This window comes from Mizuhopecten yessoensis, unplaced genomic scaffold (assembly GCF_002113885.1).
Source record: "Mizuhopecten yessoensis strain PY_sf001 unplaced genomic scaffold, ASM211388v2 scaffold11177, whole genome shotgun sequence".
Taxonomy (NCBI): Eukaryota; Metazoa; Mollusca; class Bivalvia; order Pectinida; family Pectinidae; genus Mizuhopecten; species Mizuhopecten yessoensis.
Genome location: NW_018408918.1, coordinates 1,246,481 through 1,266,961, shown reverse-complemented (window position 1 = coordinate 1,266,961; position 20,481 = coordinate 1,246,481). Strand labels below are relative to the sequence as shown.

Below are 20,481 nucleotides of genomic sequence, written 5' to 3'. Positions count from 1 at the left end.
TCTATATTATGTAACATTAGGCAGATACGACGTTCTATATTATGTAACATTAGGCAGATACGACGTTCTATATTATGTAACATTAGGCAGATACGACGTTCTATATTATGTAACATTAGGCAGATACGACGTTCTATATTATGTAACATTAGGCAGATACGACGTTCTATATTATGTAACATTAGGCAGATACGACGTTCTATATTATGTAACATTAGGCAGATACGACGTTCTATATTATGTAACATTAGGCAGATACGACGTTCTATATTATGTAACATTAGGCAGATACGACGTTCTATATTATGTAACATTAGGCAGATACGACGTTATATATTATGTAACATTTGGCAGACAGTGATACGGCGTTCCTTCCATATCATAAAGGCAGTCGCTATTGACACTCTGGTGATACTAGTGACGGTTTTATATATGTTTAACGTTTGAAAGATTTAGTTTCCTTTATCATGTAAATAAAACAGTATCAGTGTCCATATCATGTACTATGCTATTACATGTAGTTATAGCTATAGGTTCACGTGACGTGTAAGAAAAAAATCCCACAGTCTATACATTTATTTAAATTATTAATGCATTACTATATTTTTTTCAAACCTGCGATAGCTTTACTTAAAGGAGTATACTATACGGATTTCGGGTGAGCAACCATGCTTTGTTTGTAAATGTATTTGGTAGACGAAAATATGCAGCAAGCAAGCGTGTATCTCTATCTATAAACCAGCGGTAAATACGGACAGGGGAGATTGATCAAGAAGGAAATGAAATGAAAAGACAATATAACTGTACACTGAGAACTATCGCACTGAACTCCATACGAATAGACACACGGACAATGTATTAAACATAAGTTTTTATACAGTCTAAATAAGTATAAAGCTGACCTCTGTTCGGATACCAAACCCTGGAACCAACACGTGCGCATTCTGTTTTTCGAATATCTCGCAGATCAGAAAGATTATTTCACCTACATATGGGACATTATGACAAGATGTCAACTATATACAAGTAAAAATATTATAATACAGAATGTTTGTTGCAAAATGAAAATGAAAAAAAAAATCAATAATATTATACCATCATAGATAAATAATAATTACTTGTCTGAAACGTGAACATAATTTCAATAATATTTCACCAACATTGATAAATAATAGCCGCTCCCTAATTATAAAGAAAACAGAAATGCAATGTTTCTTACCAACTTTTATGATTTATGGTCGATCGACCCCTTTCAAATACGCATCCCCATACGATACTTATACCATGGAATTAGATTAAGTCTATCTAAGTCCGTGCTGATACGATTGTAAGGATCCTTTAGGGTGACTCAAGGCAGATATGGCGTTCCATATAATTTAAATAAGGCTTCTGTTTGTACGGCGCTCCGTGTATATAGGTCAAACTGCTGGATCAGATCAGCTGGCTATAGCTTGATGTACCGCCTGCGTGCTAGTGTCTTGGTCAAATCGAAGGTAAGTATAGCTTGTCAACAACATCTGCAAAGTGCAAAAGAACAATATATCATTGCTATAGCTTCTGATATAGTAAACAGAAGTTTAACTGGTTTAATACGTCGATAGCAGAATCAGCGGTTCTTGTAGAATATGACCCAGATTTTGACTGTGAGTTTGAGATAACGGACGTGTCTTATAAAGAATGAATGAATGATATATGTATACTTACACATTTGTTTTCTTAAAGGCTAAGCCAAGACTTGGGAACGTTGTTTTGCAAGCTAAATTTTGTAAACTGCATTCGGGAAATAACCTTCCTCGGCTAGTAATATAAATCTACTTCGTCACAACTCAAGTATTCAAAAGAAATAAATAGATCTATACGTGACAAATGTCAAACAGTACAGCGATAGTTGGTTAGGACTATTTAACATTTAAATTGTTTTAAAGGCCTCAGGTGACCAATTTGAAAGCCGGGTCACATGGTGGTGAGCAATCAGCTGATCGAATGGCCAGTGTAACTTGGCTATATTGCTGATGTTGCTTGTAAACAAAATCACGTGGTCACCACATGGTCAGTGTATATTCCTTCTTTGCGTATTGCAGAGTTATCTTCTCTTGGGAGCAGGTATTGATTGTTACGTCATTGGTTTGTGTGAGAAAATTACGTCGTTTTCTCAAAAATTGATGACGTTACTCTCACAAACAAGTGACGTAACAATCAATACCTGCTCCCAAGAGAAGATAACTCTGCAATATGCAAAGACGGAATAGCTGTACATACAAATTTAGGATCTCCGAAGGATTTCTAAAATATCCTTTTTAGGAATTATTCAATAAGTGAATTCATGATATTGATTAATAAGAATAAGATAATTAAAAATAAATAGCATGGAAAATAATTGAATCCAAAACTATTTATAGAGAATAACCGTACTGCATTCTTTTATAATGTATGAAATGTGCATAACATCTGTTATCAACACACTGTCAAAATGTATAATAGAAACATAAATTGAATATATAAAAGCAGCTCTATCTGAATATACTATTCTCGTAGTATCTAAACAATAAGCCTGATTGAAAATAGATGGTCTTCGAGCTAATTGGGATTCCTTACTACATAAATAAAGTCGTAGCTTATTTTCGAGATTTTAGGATATTATCATGTGAAGTGGTTTTTTGTTTGTTAAGGTAAAATGTATTTATAACTTGCCATAAACGGGTGTCTAACTATAAGCGGCCACCTTATACCTGTAGCTACTTAGTTGCATACAGATTTTGCACAACATAATTAATAATTTTTGGCGTGAACACTATTCAACCTACGTGGACGTTTTCACTCCTATATGATCAATTTACTTTGCTTGATTGTATTTGAAGATACACGTAACACACACACAATGCGTTTACACCATACTTGCCAGCTCTCCTATGAAGACTGGAGACTCCCGATTTTCGACCTTCCAACTGAGCATTTTCAGCATGTTAATTTGCTAAACTATTCCTCTTTTCTAAGATCAGATGATTTCATCTGAAAGACATTTTGTGAATGATAAAGTAAGTCAAAAATAATTAACATGGCACCATACAGCTATTTCGTTCTTTTAAGGCTCATCGGTGATGATAGGAGCCAAATATTTGGAAATCAAAATAACTCTAGACTATTGTTGAAACAGAGAGACAGGTGTGTAAAATCCCTCTAGTTAATTTCAAATTAAATAGTATGTAAAGTGTGTTTATCATATATTATGAAACATACCACTACTCGAGAGAGATTGCTGTGGTCATCAAGGTTACACTCAAGGTTACACACGATGTACATGTTTCTGTAACGATCTATAAGCAAATGGATTGATAGGTGGACCATTAATTACAGACTTTCTGTTTATGCCTTCAATGTGTCTCCAATCATGCTCGATAAAAACGTACTGAAGTACCTTAAAATTCAAACATTATTTGTATATTCATAAATGAATCATAAAAATATCACAGAAGTGATATAGCATTAAACCAACTGTTCTGCTAAAATGATTAGCATAACTTTTAACAGTGAATAGGTGGGTATGTCTTAACAAAACGAAATCGCTATAGGTAAAAAATAACGCGACAGGTCATTTTAATCTGCCCATACCGCTCAAAATCAGTGACAAAATTGATCAGGATGATCATAATACACATCATTTATAAAGCGTCCTATATATGAACAAGACATACATTTATTTATACGATATGATTCGAATGCATGTTGTTCCGGAAAATAGGGAGGCATAGTTATAATAATGATAGAAGCATTTACAAGTATGTTACCCTTCTTCCAACCAGAACCAATCATGTGCACTTACAGTTGAAAATGGACCTAAAAAGGCGAGTTTTAACACTGTGATTGAATATTGCAAGTTTTTTTTGACTTCTCCAACAAACTGATGCTTGCCTGAAATACCGATTTCCATATGTTACAGTGCAAAATGCTGAAAGCATTACCAGGATCACGGGTACGAGCCTCGCCTGTCAAAACACCTATACTGTAATCGTACAGGTGTATTGACAGACGAGGCTTTAGTACCTGTGCCAGGATTTTGACAACTAATGGCAATGATCGTGACAACTAATAAAATGGTGACAAACTCATATAGTTCCATTTTGTGCCCTGAACGTGTTCATACACACGTACCTCGTCCTATATCATACAGGTAACTAATACATGGGGTATATCGCTGGTGTGATGTGTTTGATTTAAATCCTTACATTGTTTTGTTGTTAAGATCTACCGCATACATCCCTTGGTCTTAATCTAGTAGTAAAAAGATCTTGTAATATTATTTCCCTGTTTCTCTATTTTTTTCTGAACGATCGACTATACAGTAAGGACGTCCTAACTTAGAGTCCTTTTTATATACGGTAACTTTGACAACGATCTATAGGTGGCCATGGAAAGCTAATGCTTAAGCATGGTAGTGTTACACATGTATTTCATATACTGATGTCAGACAGACAAGCAAAACGTGTGGTTGATTGGATGATAATCACAGTTTTAGATTGTGCATGTCGCTTCATGCTGCATTTGTTTATTTTGATTTTTTTAATGTAAGGACAGATGCTTTATGTACAATTAAAATGCTCCTCATCTTGGAATCTTTAATAGCTTTTGCAAAGACGAAGTTGCCAAACAAAAGAACTATATCCAGTGTAATATTATAAGATAGTCAATCTATATATTATCCTGTGTATCCAACAGTGCTTTAAAATTCTGATACAGTACCGGAGAACCTGTCCCAGCGACTAATGTGGGGGTCTCCTTAAAACTTCGGTTTTCTTTGGTGTGTTATGTTTATCTGCAGACACAAATGCAACACTTTAGGCTTCGAACATTGTTTATATTAGTTCCACTCCATCTTTTTGGTGTTGGCTGATAATACCGATGTAAATATGGTGAGCTAGTTGTCAGAATATTGTTCATTGGTTGAGTAGCTTAATACAGCTTGTGGCATTTCAGGGAAACAGCACAGTTTACATATGTCTTTGGATATGTACAAAATATTTATATTTATATTTGCTATCATCCATGGAACCGTTTTCACATGGCCTTAGCTATTGCAAAAACACAAAACCATGAACAAACAAACAACCATTCAGAAAATGACCATACTTAGGTTTACTAACACAAAAGTTCATAATACATGTAATTAATTTCATTTCACGTTAAATATATGAGTACAGTAATAATATATTTGGACTAATTAACCGTTAATACATATTAATACATACAAGTTTTCATGTCTTTTTATAATGGAATGATGCCAAATTAGGATCCTGAATCACTCGTATGTCAGTATAGTCTATATAACCAGTAGTACTCTTGCTAAAGTCAGCAGATTGAATGTTTTAACGACGGAACATCTAACCAAATGGCTTTATCTCTATAATCCAGTAATATGAATTTTGACACAATTTTGTGTGACTAAGCATATATATTGCATGTACGAACGCAGAACGATGTTAACCTGTGTCCTTGATAAAATCCTGAATGGTGAATTGCAGATCGATGTTACTGACAAACGACAGGGTATTATTTCAAATTCACTAGACATTCGGTTTGATTAGATAATAATTCTACCTTGGTTATCATGTCATATTTCCTGCTATGATAGTTACAAATACTTAACGCTGATGGCCATGTTACATACTACATGTAGTATTATTACTAAATCTCCACGACGAGATCAATTTAAATAGCCATCACAACGCGAGTGATTCAGCTGCATAGTTACACACATCTGCTATCAAAAAACCCTCTCTCTGATTTTTAACTCATAGCACAGGTTTTGAATGCGACGTTATGAAAGGGGAATGACAATTCCCATGTTTTTAGTTTCGTAAAAACTACGTATACGTTTAGGGTTATTTGCACATTAAGTGTTTGTGTATAATGTAAAGCGCATTAGAGTAATTTTGTAAATATATACGATGTTTTATCAATGTTATAAATATTAAAAGTATTGAATGATGTGTATATAATGTATATAAATACCTCTTGCCTTGTGATACTAGGTTAGCTAGTGCTAGGTCACCACGACCTGAACTTAAACAAACAGGTGTCAGATGTCGATGTCCTGAAATGCAATGATATGCAGTCGTCAATTACAATTAATGACATGTGTACACATTTCTAACTGAAACAACTGACAAACTGTAAATCAATGAAGTCATCAGAAATAGGCAAAGTGTCAGACAACGTAACAAATTTCGCGGTCTGTCTATTTCTATTTGATTTTTTGCTACCATTTACTGTGTTTGAATATATCACGCATAGTCATTTACCAAGGTATTATATGGAGGTTAATCTTTACAAGAAATGATCCTTGAAAATTTATATATTTATCTTTCACAAGTCAATCTTTACACCCACGTTATAAGGCACAATATATTTTACTATAAAAAAACAAGGAGTGCCGCATGCATATAGGCTTAGTGCCAGCTCACCAGGCCGAGTTTAACGAACGTGCCTTCTCTTAACTTGAGGGAATTCTGTAACTTTACTTTTCCAGAGGAAAGGCATTTTTAAGGACAGAATTATTAGAATATGGTAATATCTGAAGGAAATTGTCACGAACAGCAATACTTCCTAATGCAAATTGCTAGTTAAGGAATTCCTTGTGTTAAAAAAACTTTTATGGAAATTGGGTCAGTGACATCTTGACATTCGATTTTTCCATAAATGATTCCAATTCATTTGTTTTGTAATTACAGACGCCAGGTGAAAAATGTCACTAAATTCCAAACTCATTCGGTACTGCCAAAAGTTTAGAAATACACAAGGGATTTTGGAAAGACACTGTAAATCTGGCAATATATGTTTTGGAGCGCAGCAGGACATTATTCAAAATGGAAGGTGTATCACAACTTTGACCACCAAAGAACAGAGACTTCTTAAAAGGGAGACAACTTCAATCTGTGCTCCTGTTAACTGGTACTATGGGGCACCCAGGTCGCAGGATGTGTTTTCGCAGAAAGACGGTAATAACATCGTCAGGAGTCCATACGAAGATCTGGATATACCGAAAGTCACCTTTACAGAGTACGTCTTCTCACAGCTGGATGACCACAAGAGTCCAGTGTGCTTGGTAAGTAATGAATGATGAATGAATGTGCATTACCGCTGTCCAAACCAGAAAGGTCTGGTTCACTGATAAATTTTATGATTTTTGTTTCAACTCATCCTGTCTCTTTGTCTCCCGCATGTAAAATAGTGAAGTAGAAGCGTTAAGTGTTCTAAATTCACTATTCCTAGCATTAATAACAAAAAAACAAAATAATTCCCCCAAACCCCCCAAAAACAAAAGACATTTTTTTTTTTAAATTGCGGGGATTTTTTCACGAGACCTAAATCTCATTTGGAGATAAGTATAATTATATCATGCTACAAAAGACGATTTCGACCATTTCATTTTCACTCTTTCCTATACATATTCGGGGGAGATATAATTGAGATTGAATAGACAAGGTTTAAGATAAATATAGGATAAGATTGTGTGTTACATTCAATAAAGTCATATCATATAATAAAATATTTAATGTTCAGTCAATCTTAATGAATTTAAAGTAACTTTTTATACAAATTTACACATGTTAAACCTATTTAGTTTCTCGGAGCAAGGAACGCCAATGATTTGTGGTAGACATATCATTTCAAAGACATCGCTAATTTATCCAATGTCCCATTTTATATATTTTTTCTTTTTTCTTTCTGACAGGTAGACAGTTCAACAGGAAGGAAACAGTCCGCATCCGAACTGAAAGACATAACTGTGCGCGTGGCAAGTGGACTGACGAGAATGGGGTACAAAAAGGGTGATAAAATTATCATATTTGCAAGAAATTGTATGGAGTATCCAGTAATGTTCCTTGCCTGTGGCGCCACGGGGATCGTACTCAGTACCGCTAACCCAGTGTACACTCCGAGTAAGTTTTACTTTTAGGTGAAGGGCTGTGATCTGGTAGAGTATCAGACGATATATCAGTTGTATTGGCAGGTCACGTGTAGAACGTTACCTGTTATCCAAGGTCTTACATCTATGTAGTGATGTCACCTGTATATGGTGGCCATCTGATAATGTAGGTCACTTGTATATCTAGATCATCGTCAACATCACATACAGTTCATCACTTACGGATCAATACATTGATATATCATATTATGGGGATGGGATGGGGGTAGAGTTAGGGGTTTTAAATAAGTGCAAAACTAATATATTTACCGGAAATCGAAGAGCTCGAAAGAATGTTCTTTGTTAGGAAGCCAAATTCAGCTCCTTCCACATTTCCTGCACCCAGCAAAGTTATTTGATCAAGGACATATGCATTTAAATTCAAATATATAAAGGTTACCTAAATACCAAGGTCACGATATTTCGTATGTGTGGTTATCAGCCATGTAGGCTAATATTGTGTAGTTTATTTTAAGACATTGCTATAGCAATTACAAAATATTTTTGTTCATTTTTAGGTGAACTTGGCCGCCAATTAAAACATTCTGGATGTGTTGCCATAGTTACATTACCAAGCATGCTGGAAACAGTGAGAAAAGCCTTGGCGTCTGATCCAGAAGTCAAACAAAACATTAAGGTCAGATTATGTGTTTTTAGTTTGTCTTTCTGCCTGTCTGTCTTTATATAAATGTGGTTTTGTATCTAGATATCTTAAATCTGTGTCTTTCTGTCTTTTCCTTTGTCAATATCATATACTGCCACAATTTGTACCGGGAATGTTTTGCACAGTAAAAAGGTTTTGGCGATATACCAAAGAAAACATTAAGGGAATTGTCAAGATAAGGGAAAAGAGACATTGGAATTTATTTATTGGCAATAAGCAAAGTGAAATAAAACGAGTAGTGTTATATTGAAATTAAATCTATATATTTATATATATAAATAAAGCAAAACACGAAGACTAGTATAATCGGCTTTCGCTTTCGCCCATCTATGGGCCTTTTCAGGCGATTTAAATTTATTTATTTTATATATATACACATATCCAGTGATACCTCATTATACTTCTTATCATTTAATTTGCCACCTTGCTTCCCAACAACATTTTGAGATCTTTTTGAGAATTCTTTAATGCCTTTATCTTTCATATTATATCATGCTAAACATTGCTTGGAAAACATTATTAGTGTAAAGATTTTTTTTGTACATGTATTACACTTCAAATAGAAACGTTGATTTCCTTGAACATTTAACTAACAAAAATCATGATTTTCCAGCATGTGATATCGATAGGGGGAGGCGAGGGGTGTGTCCCATTCTCGAATCTGGCCGAGGATGATGGGAAGGCATTTCCGGAAAATGTTGTCATCGACCCAATGACGGATGTCCTTACATTGCCCTACTCTAGTGGAACAACGGGGCTGCCGAAGGGTGTGGAACTTACTCATAATAACTTAGTGGCAAACCTCGTCCAGTGCATCAGGTGTGTCCCACTCCAAGAAAGCCCCACATACCTCATCCTAGGCCAAACTGTATTGTTTGCTGGTATAAACGATTGGGGTTCAAAGTTTCAATTGCTATAGCAGTCTGGAATGGGGTACTTTATTTAAAGTTTTTACTATATCAAGAAGTATGATGTTTAGCTGTTGACCTTTTGATATTTTATTGGTAGTTTCGTCGATAATGACCAATTGGATCTGCGTCTCCATGTTGGTGGTCTTTTCGAAACTTGGTGTTAGTCGAAATATTTCATGAAGCTGCGTTCAATCTCCTTGCAGGTATAGAAGTATTACAGATAAAGGCATTGTTCAAATCTGGCATTACGCCATTATTATTGCTAGTGTACATTGCTCTGGACAACAAACAATCGATGGCCTCAGTCTTCGTGATTAGCAGGGACTGAGATTGGGCCAGTAGCTTTGTAAGATTTTGAGGCCAGGCGATAGTTTCAAGACCGTTTCCCTGGTCACTGTCCTCTCTGACATGCCTTTGTATGGTCTAGCTTTATGTCTTCATTGCTACTTTGCTCTCATTTGTAAATATTGCAATAGGTTCGCTAAAATAAACAATTCTTAGACTCGTTTCATAAATCTCGTATGAAATGGAAACTTAAACTTTAGGGTGGTCTGGTGGCGCAAGGATAGCGCACTCACCTTTTATCAAGACGACCGATGTTCAATTTCTCGATCGACGAGAAAAGGTATGGGGCCATTTGCCCGATGACGTAGATTTTCTCTGGTTTCCTCCTACATTATGACCCATGAGCCCTACCATTCGAGCCAACAAGAGTGATTAAGATAAGTTGACAGAGAACTTGAAACTCATTTAAGATCCTTTATTTACCTTCTCTTTATCTCTGATTGTAGGTATATAGTAAATTAATAAAAGTGTGTAATCGTATCGATGACAAGGCTGATAAACAGTTCGCCACTCAAGCTTTAGAGTGTAACTAGGCCTTGTTGTAACGTTCTGTATGTAACGGTGCAACGCAGTGCTCAAATAAAGTCTTTGTATGAGCTCTGTCCGATATTTGTTGATCTAGTTAGCTTAAACAGTTGTGATAAACATTTAAATGAAATTTTCAAATAAAATGTTATTGATTTCATGTCATTTATATGACTATTAACTGCATATGATTCTATGAATACACTTGTTGTATTTATTCACCATCACATCTTTGCATATGACTGTAACCTACGAATGTCAACGGAAAGTAAAAGTGTAGAATGTTAAATAGTCAGTTTAGGACATTCGTAGGACAAGACATTAAGTACGTTTTATAAGTTAAAAGGATGTTTACTTAACTTCTGATAGTTATACATTTATGTTGCCTTGTACAACACTGCTAAACATATGTGTAGCATACATACCCGTTTACATGCAACACAGAAAATGACAATCAATACAACGAACCACCAAGGAGTGAGAAAGTAAACCAGCAAAAATTAAACGCATTTTTATGTAAAATATATGTTATATATATGTATTGGTCAATTTCATTTCATTGACATCGATAGTATTACATGTTAATGTCTGTAACAGAGGTCCAATGAAGCTAGATCCCAACACCGAATGTCTCATGGGTTTCCTGCCTTTTTACCATATTTACGGAATGGTTCCGGTACAGCTTGGTGCAATCTGCCTAGGAACCAAACTAGTCGTCATGCCTAAGTTTGAGCCGGAGGTATTTCTCCGGGCCATAGAAGAGCATAAAGTAAGTACAATTTAATGTGAACCAATTGGTTAATATTCTGCTAATTAAAGCCCTTTTTGAACTGTAACATTATTGCAACTAGGGGTTTCTAAACGATTTAAGATCCAATAAGGGGCGGAACTGGTAAACATGTTACCAATCTCCCTATCTGCCTGCAAAATATGAGTGCAATTGGGCAAAATGATTTTTGACAACTGACCTGACTGATTTGGCACACTGTGGCTTAGTGAGTTGTTTTCAGCGGTTTAGAGTCGAGACACCGGGTCATTTATACTCTTTGCTTGACAAGGGAAACAAACGATTGCGAAAACTCGAAAAAAATAATAATTCCTGTTTGTGTTCAAAACCGATTGAGCCTTTATTAATCACATTTTATTGTTTAAAATTTCTAAACACATATATGCCATTTCACTATTTGAATTGATTATTTTTTAGATTTCATACATGCATATCGTGCCACCAACCATACTGTTTCTGGCTAAGAGCCCCCTTGTGGAGAAGTTTGATGTGAGCAGCCTGAAGACTTTGGTGTGTGCAGCCGCGCCCCTGGGGGTGGGGCTGACGGGGGAGACAAAGACCAGGCTTAATGTGGACATCACACAAGGTAGCTTACATGTGAGAAAGCGCATGGAGATGTGATTCTAAAAGACCAAACTCCTAAATATGCATGATCGTGCAGGGACTATGTTAAGGGCGAACAGTTCACCTGATCAAGACATTGCTGATTTCATTTATGTTTTCTTAGCTTATGCATCTGTCGCAAAGTTATGATATTCGGCAAATAGCTAAGGATGGAAATAATTATCAAAAGTGTCAAATAACGTCATCTAAAGGACCCGCAATGCATGAAGTCATTCATCAAGTCGCTAACAGAGGTGAAGAGTATCAAGTTTGTTCAAATATATGATCACGAACAACACCTAAAGTAACAAGGGCATAACGAGCGAAATGAGACCATATTGCCTAAAGTCTTCATACTTCACTTGTGACTTAATGTGGTGAAAGGCTAGAGAGTTTGTTTGATGAATTACTAGTTCCTTTTAGTTTGAAAGGGGTTGGTTGTGTTTAAGTCTTCCAAGAACTTTTAAGGAAAAATAAGTAAATTTTAAAAGTACTTAGCAAAGGTATAGGTAAAATAAAGATTATGCCATGCCTGATATCTTTAAGCAAGAGTACAAATTGCGATAGAGGTTTGGGAGGGTATGCTACGGATTGTTTAGACAAACTGATCGCTCTTGTCATGAGCAAATGAATTTGAAGTATGCAGAATCAAAAACTGTTAATAATAACTCTAATATTCCTCCTCTACGCATACATATCTTCATTATGAGTTATACGAAATTACTTATCTCTCATCATTATAGCTTATGGTCTGACGGAGTGTAGTCCTCTCACCCACTATGACACATACCCGGGGAAGGAGGGGACCATAGGGCAATTGGTGACAAACACAGACGGCAAGGTAAGCTGGAAATATGACAATATAGGTTGGTAAGTTCTGAAGCATTTCCGATGGCACGACACGATTAGTGTCAAAGTTCTATGTGCTTCATCGCCAACGAAGCAGGTTCCATTTTTATAACTTTGATTTACTTGCCCATTTACTTTAACGATGATTTAAATACATCTTGTCTCCGCTAAGAAGATTCGATACTAGGACCAAACATCTCCAGCACACACGCAGGCATACACATATACGGAGATATAAGCCAGATGGCAAAGGACTGTAGTTAGCGCCTGACAAGACAGCTCTTGCAAATTCCTCAAATTCTATTGATTAATGTAACAGTTAATGCATATGCTAATTATATTGATCGTATACTATATACATCTATGTACTATCAAGCGCTTCAGAGTGTCTTATTCTAGCTAGATAAGGCGCTATATCAAATGTGGTATAGATATTTCTATTTATTTAAATTATAAAGCATAGAGCTTAAACCACCGTGCCATTGGTCATGGCATTTGTCGTATATTAAAAAAGTCTTTCCTGTTACATAACTGGGGATACTTTCAAGACGGTTGCATGCCCAAAAACCGTCCGCAACTTACAATTGTCATTTTGCGAATGTACAGGAAATGCAAATAAATAAACAACTTTCCTATCAGACGGAGAGGTCAAAGTTTCTATTCAGTTGGGAAGTCACGCTCTCGCATCCCTGGCAGTATTCAATGTTCAAAGTTCTTAGTGAGTAGATAAGTCAGGGTTACGAATTCCTAGTTAATAGAGCTGTCAAGGTTACAAGTTCAAACGAGCACATGGTTTAATAAAGGTTGCAAAATAAAAACTGATTGTGCCCGGAATTTTATGGTTGCTGTCTTATGATAAACCTTTGGAGACAGCATGTTTGAGCGAACAACAATTTTAATTCTTAGTGGCCATGGAGAGGCTTTGAGTCATTATGACTAAAGTGATAATCAAAGGTCAATTAGTGTAAACTGAGGAAGCAAAAGTTAAAGATTAAAACCACTTATTAAGACATACTCTATAATGTATTAATTTAGTGGATTCATATATTCGTGATGAATGGTTGCTGACACATGGCCAGAGCACTAATATAACAAAGTTGAACCCCTGTGAAAAGGCTTAGTTAGTCAACCTGAAGGAGAATTCTTCTTTCAGAACATTTGTTGTTGATGCAAGTCAGATGTATTTGATGTTATCATGTTTCTGGAAACTTAATTTGTAGATAATTAAACAACTTGCGTTTCAGGTAGTGGATATTGAGACTGGTCAAGCGTTACTCCAGGGACAGACCGGTGAGATCATGATACGGGGGCCACAAGTGATGAAAGGCTATCTCAATAACCAGAAGGCTACAGATGAAATGGTTGTGGATGGCTGGTTACATACAGGTAGTATTTATAGTTGAGTAGTTACATACAGGTAGTAGTTATGGATGACGGGTTTCTTACAGATAGTCATTTTGGTTGAGTGGTTACATACAGTTTGTGATTATAATTGATTTGTAGCATACAAGTTGTAGTTATGATTGACTGGTGGTTTCATACAGGTTGTAGTTATGGTTGACTGGTTATATACAGTTTGTAGTTATGGTTGAGTGGTTACATACATGTTGTAGTTATGGCTGACTTGTTACATACGGGTAGTAGTTATGGTTGAGTGGTTACATACATGTTGTAGTTATGGCTGACTGGTAACATACGGGTAGTATTTATGGTTGAGTGGTTACATACAGGTTGTAGTTATGATTTATTTGTTACATACTGGTTGTAGTTATGGTTGAGTGGTTACATACGGGTTGTAGTTGTGGGATACTTGTAACACTCAAGAAGTATTTTCGTTTGAGTAGTTGCATAAAGGTAGTAGTTGTGGGTGACTTGTTTCATGGCGGCAGTAGTCACTTGACAGGCTACATACAATGTAGTAGTTATAGATGACTAGCTATGGTAGCTATTGAACTGATCACTGGTTACAACAAGGTAACAGTTATATATGGATTGCTGGTTATATACGATAGTATCTTTAGATGGATGGCTAGTTATGTAAAAGTAGAAGTATTTGGTGACTAGTTATGGAACATGTAGGCATGCAGTGGTGATGGTTGACTAGATACAGTACATATAGGCAGTAGTTTCTATAATTGTTTACATACAGGAAGTATTTATGGACGGAAGGTTCTGACAATAGTCGTTATAGTTGAATCGTTACATGCGTATTGTAGTACATACATGTAGTTGCTTAGTTTATAGAGTAAGAGTTGTGGCTGATTGTTCTTAGAAGTAGCATTGGAAGGGGTTATCTTTGATGTATACCAAAACTAAAAATCCTGATTTTCCATAACATTTGCTCTTTGTTTCAAGTGACTTTCCATTTTCAAATTCTTGAAAATAAAAGTTAGCCTTTTTTAATAGTAGTTCATGACTGTGATTTTCTTTATTCCTAACCAGGTGATATCGGCCATTATGACAAGGAGGGATACTTTATTGTGTCAGACAGAATGAAGGAACTCATCAAGTACAAGGGCTACCAGGTAATTACCTTAAGTATTATGTAATGATCCTGGATAACAGATCATTACGTGCACTTCCAGATAATGAACTGAGAGACCACATTATGGCCATTATGGCATTACGATTATGACATTCCCTCAAATAGACCTGATTAACAGATAATGACTTCGATATCCATGTAATGATTTTGCCTTCCGAGTATACAATTGGTAACCATACACTGATGTTGACTAGAGGTCAAGAACCTAAAAAACAGTAATGACCTTGGCGACGTCATTTTCACGTCAGTGTTTTAGCCTTGACAACTAGGTAACTGTCTTCCCGTGATCATTTGTCTATCATTGACTTAAGATAAATTGTTTAATGCGTCTGAAAAATGATTGAATAATGCAAACACCAAATGTCATAGTTGAGCGAGAGTGAGACCGAGTAAAGTTTTGTGTAACGGTATCCATTTGTTTATGTAAATGTATCCTTTCCTTGTCTCTAAGTGAGATGGCACTTGAATGGTCTTATTACTTGTGAACATTCATATGATTTCAGATAAGACATATGTGAATCAAAACTATGAAAGAAGATAATTCTTGATATTCTTTTCTTCTCTTACATTTGCCATCAGGTGGCGCCTGCCGAACTAGAAGCCCTTATCTGTACCCACCCTATGGTAGAAGATGTGGCAGTGATTGGTGTGACGTCAGAGGCTGGCGAAGGTCACGGCGAGGTCCCCAGAGCGTTTGTCGTCCCTAAGACCGACTGTCAACTCACAGAGGAGGACGTTTCCAAGTTTGTACAAGGTATGAATCATCTTGCATGTGACTTTATATTACAGACAATGTTGCGTTTGTACTTTAGAAGAATAAGTGACAAAATTTACCAGTTTATAACAGTAAAAATATCACCTCAAATAATAGATGTTAATGGGGTTAGCCACCTTAAAAAGTAATGTCGCCATTTGTTTTGAATTTTTATTCGTCCTCTAAACAAGTTCAGGATTTCACTTTTTCTGCAATAAAAAAATACTATGTCCTTCTCTATATAGTGTTTCAAATTTCAAGCTTCGATATATTGCCAAACTCCTTCAATGCGGATGTGAAACACAATGAGTTCCCTGTCGTTAATGTTTATTCTATTTTTTTCCAGAGCATTTGTCACCGTACAAGTGGTTGAGAGGAGGAGTAGAATTGACAGACTCCATACCAAAAACAGCCAGTGGAAAAATCCTTAGGCGTCAACTTAAAAAATAACGATTTCTTTTAATCATGTACAATATTCTAGTCCTTTTCAGACGTATCGATGAATGAAATATATTCTAGTCCTTTCAAGACGTATGTTTCTTTCTCTGATTTGCAGTTTCACTCCAGCAAAAAATTGAAAGTTTGTTTTAAATTTGTTTACTTTAGACTAAAAGCATTGGTTTACAAAGATAAGTGCGGTAATAGGACTTTATAAGGTAAATCTTGATTATTCGAAATACATCTCAAACAAAAGTAGGTACATCTTGTACGCTAGCGTATAGTTATATTTTCTGTATTTAGTTTATGATCTCAACTTGCATGCATGTACATATCTTGTGTGAGCTTGTGTACTGTATGATGGAAGTGGAGGTTGAGAATGTAAGCTTAAGTTTATGTGTTCATACGTCATTATGTACAATAATTTGTTTTAATTAGATGAATGCTCTGTGTTGTGACGTATGTAGGCCACGTGATTTGGTTTCACCATCCCACCATACCGTATTTGTCCGAATTAATACCAAGATCATCTGTAAAACATTCGGAGCGCTAGTAAAATTGTTTTTTTTATGTCAATTGTTTAAATAAATGCAATAAAAATGTTTGAAACATTTAACAATGTAATATTGTTTAGTTGAATAAGTTTTAAGGGAGAATAGTTGGCTTATGAAGATTTTCCAGATGACCAATATTAGTCTGATTTCTTGAGTGTTCATAGCTTTCAGGGGCAATTTAGAAATAACGGGAAAAGGGTTACACACACAATCTTTTTGAGACATTCCATGGTATCTGGACAACGAGATGATATTTGGATTATGACTTGAGATAAAAACAATGGGTTTCAGTGTTCACCACAACTAGACAGGCTCGTACGTTTAAGATCTTTTTATTTACATTTTATCAGAGGTATTATTACGGCTGTCAAGTATTTGGTGAATAAAATGTTTAACCATTTTGAAAAACGTATGATCGTCTCTGGTTCTTTGTTTTGTTCTAGTTGTTACCCTTTCTAATTTGACTTCTGAAAATTAACTTTTGTGTATTTAAGATGTTCTACTATGATTATAGAATACACACCAAACCATGATGATGCACATTGATTCTTCCCTTATTCCTGTAGGAACTCTATCAAAATCAGAGATTTATAACGATAGAGTAACTATATCGCTATAAATCTCTGATTTAGATAGAGTTCCTACAGGAATTAATTCTTCTCCAGCCATTTTATTCGTTTACCTAGCACAAACACGGAGACATTCGCAAGATCGTCTCTGCAAACTCCATATTTAAACCTCGTTTCCATATATTTTGTGAGGAATGCATGACTACATAATTCATACAGATGTTATCGCGACGGGATAGAATATTTCGTCTGTTAAGTTTGATCACTATAATACGACTCGATAAATACTTCACGTGCAATCAGAAACGTTACCAAGTAAGTATATACCCACAATGTGGGCGACACAAAATGGAGATGGAACCAAGAAATTATATACCCACAATGTGGGCGACACAAAATGGAGATGGAACCATGAACGTATATACCTACAATGTGGGCGACACAAAATGAAGATGGAACCATGAAAGTTTATACCTTCAATGTGGGCGACAGAAAATGGAGATGGAACCATGAATGTATATACCCACAATGTGGGCGACACAAAATGAAGATGGAACCATGAAAGTTTATACCTTCAATGTGGGCGACAGAAAATGGAGATGGAACCATGAAAGTATATACTTACAATGTGGGCGACACAAAATGGAGATGGAACGTTGAAAGTATATACCTACAATGTGGGCGACACAATATGGAGATGGAACCATGAAAGTATATACCTACAATGTGGGCGACACAATATGGAGATGGAACCATGAAAGAATATACCTACAATGTGGGCGACCCAAAATGCAGATGGAACCATGAAAGTATATACCTACAATGTAGGCGACACAAAATGGAGATGGAACCATGAAGGTATATACCTACAATGTGGGCGACACAAAATGGAGTTGGAACCAAGAAAGTATATACCCACAATGTGGGAGACACAAAATGGAGATGGAACCATGAACGTATATACCTACAATGTGGGCGACACAAAATGAAGATGGAACCATGCAAGTATATACCTACAATGTGGGCGACACAAAATGGTGATGGAACCATGAAAGTATATACCCACAATGGGGGCGACACAAAATGGAGATGGAACCATGAATGCATATACCCACAATGTGGGCGACACAAAATGAAGATGGAACCATGAAAGTTTATACCTTCAATGTGGGCGACACAAAATGGAGATGGAACCATGAACGTATATACCTACAATGTGGGCGACACAAAATGAAGATGGAACCATGAAAGTTTATACCTTCAATGTGGGCGACACAAAATGGAGATGGAACCATGAACGTATATACCTACAATGTGGGCGACACAAAATGAAGATGGAACCATGCAAGTATATACCTACAATGTAGGCGACACAAAATGGAGATGGAACCATGAAGGTATATACCTACAATGTGGGCGACACAAAATGAAGATGGAACCATGCAAGTATATACCTACAATGTGGGCGACACAAAATGAAGATGGAACCATGCAAGTATATACCTACAATGTAGGCGACACAAAATGGAGATGGAACCATGAAGGTATATACCTACAATGTGGGCGACACAAAATGAAGATGGAACCATGAAAGTATATACCTACAATGTAGGCGACACAAAATGGAGATGGAACCATGAAGGTATATACCTACAATGTGGGCGACACAAAATGAAGATGGAACCATGCAAGTATATACCTACAATGTGGGCGACACAAAATGAAGATGGAACCATGCAAGTATATACCTACAATGTGGGCGACACAAAATGGTGATGGAACCATGAAAGTATATACCCACAATGTAGGCGACACAAAATGGAGATGGAACCAAGAAAGTATATACCCACAATGTGGGAGACACAAAATGGAGATGGAACCATGAAAGTATATACCTTCAATGTGGGCGACACAAAATGGAGATGGAACCATGAATGTATATACCCACAATGTGGGCGACACAAAATGAAGATGGAACCATGAAAGTATATACCTACAATGTGGGCGAAACAAAATGGAGATGGAACCATGAAAGTATATACTTACAATGTGGGCGACACAAAATGGAGATGGAACCATGAATGCATATACCCACAATGTGGGCGACACAAAATGAAGATGGAACCATGAAAGTATATCCCTACAATGTGGGCGACACAAAATGGAGATGGAGCCATGAAAGTATATACCTTCAATGTCGGCCGACACAAAATGGAGATGGAACCATGAAAGTATATACCTGCAATGTCGGCCGACACAAAATGGAGATGGAACCATGAAAGTATATACTTACAATGTGGGCGACACAAAATGGAGATGGAACCATGAACGTATATACCTACAATGTGGGCGACACAAAATGGAGATGGAGCCATGAAAGTATATACCTTCAATGTCGGCCGACACAAAATGGAGATGGAACCATGAAAGTATATACCAACCATGTGGGCGACACAAAATGGAGATGGAACCATGAAAGTATATGCCCACAATGTGGGCGACACAAAATGGAGATGGAACCATGAATGCATATACCCACAATGTGGGCGACACAAAATGAAGATGGAACCATGAAAGTATATCCCTACAATGTGGGCGACACAAAATGGAGATGGAACCATGAAAGTTTATCCCTTCAATGTGGGCGACACAAAATGGAGATGGAACCATGAAGGTATATACCTACAATGTGGGCGACACAAAATGGAGATGGAGCCATGAAAGTATATACCTTCAATGTCGGCCGACACAAAATGGAGATGGAACCATGAAAGTATATACTTACAATGTGGGCGACACAAAATGGAGATGGAACCATGAATGCATATACCCACAATGTGGGCGACACAAAATGAAGATGGAACCATGAAAGTATATACCTACAATGTGGGCGACACATAATTGAGATGGAACCATGAAAGTATATACCAACAATGTGGGCGACACAAAATGGAGATGGAACCATGAACGTATA

General features: G+C 36.4%; 1 protein-coding gene across 1 annotated transcript; it reads left to right on the top strand.

The window, feature by feature from the left end:
- The first annotated feature begins 1,384 nt into the window (after window positions 1-1,384).
- Window positions 1,385-17,344, top strand: LOC110440281 (probable 4-coumarate--CoA ligase 5). Its single transcript, XM_021483255.1, has 12 exons — window positions 1,385-1,493; window positions 6,726-7,099; window positions 7,730-7,937; window positions 8,482-8,600; window positions 9,241-9,446; window positions 11,006-11,177; window positions 11,613-11,781; window positions 12,542-12,639; window positions 13,892-14,033; window positions 15,090-15,172; window positions 15,772-15,946; window positions 16,293-17,344. Exons 2-12 carry the CDS (start codon window positions 6,740-6,742, stop codon window positions 16,394-16,396), a joined length of 1,836 nt encoding a protein of 611 aa, XP_021338930.1. The 5' UTR covers window positions 1,385-1,493; window positions 6,726-6,739; the 3' UTR covers window positions 16,397-17,344.
- The last annotated feature ends 3,137 nt before the right edge of the window (window positions 17,345-20,481 follow it).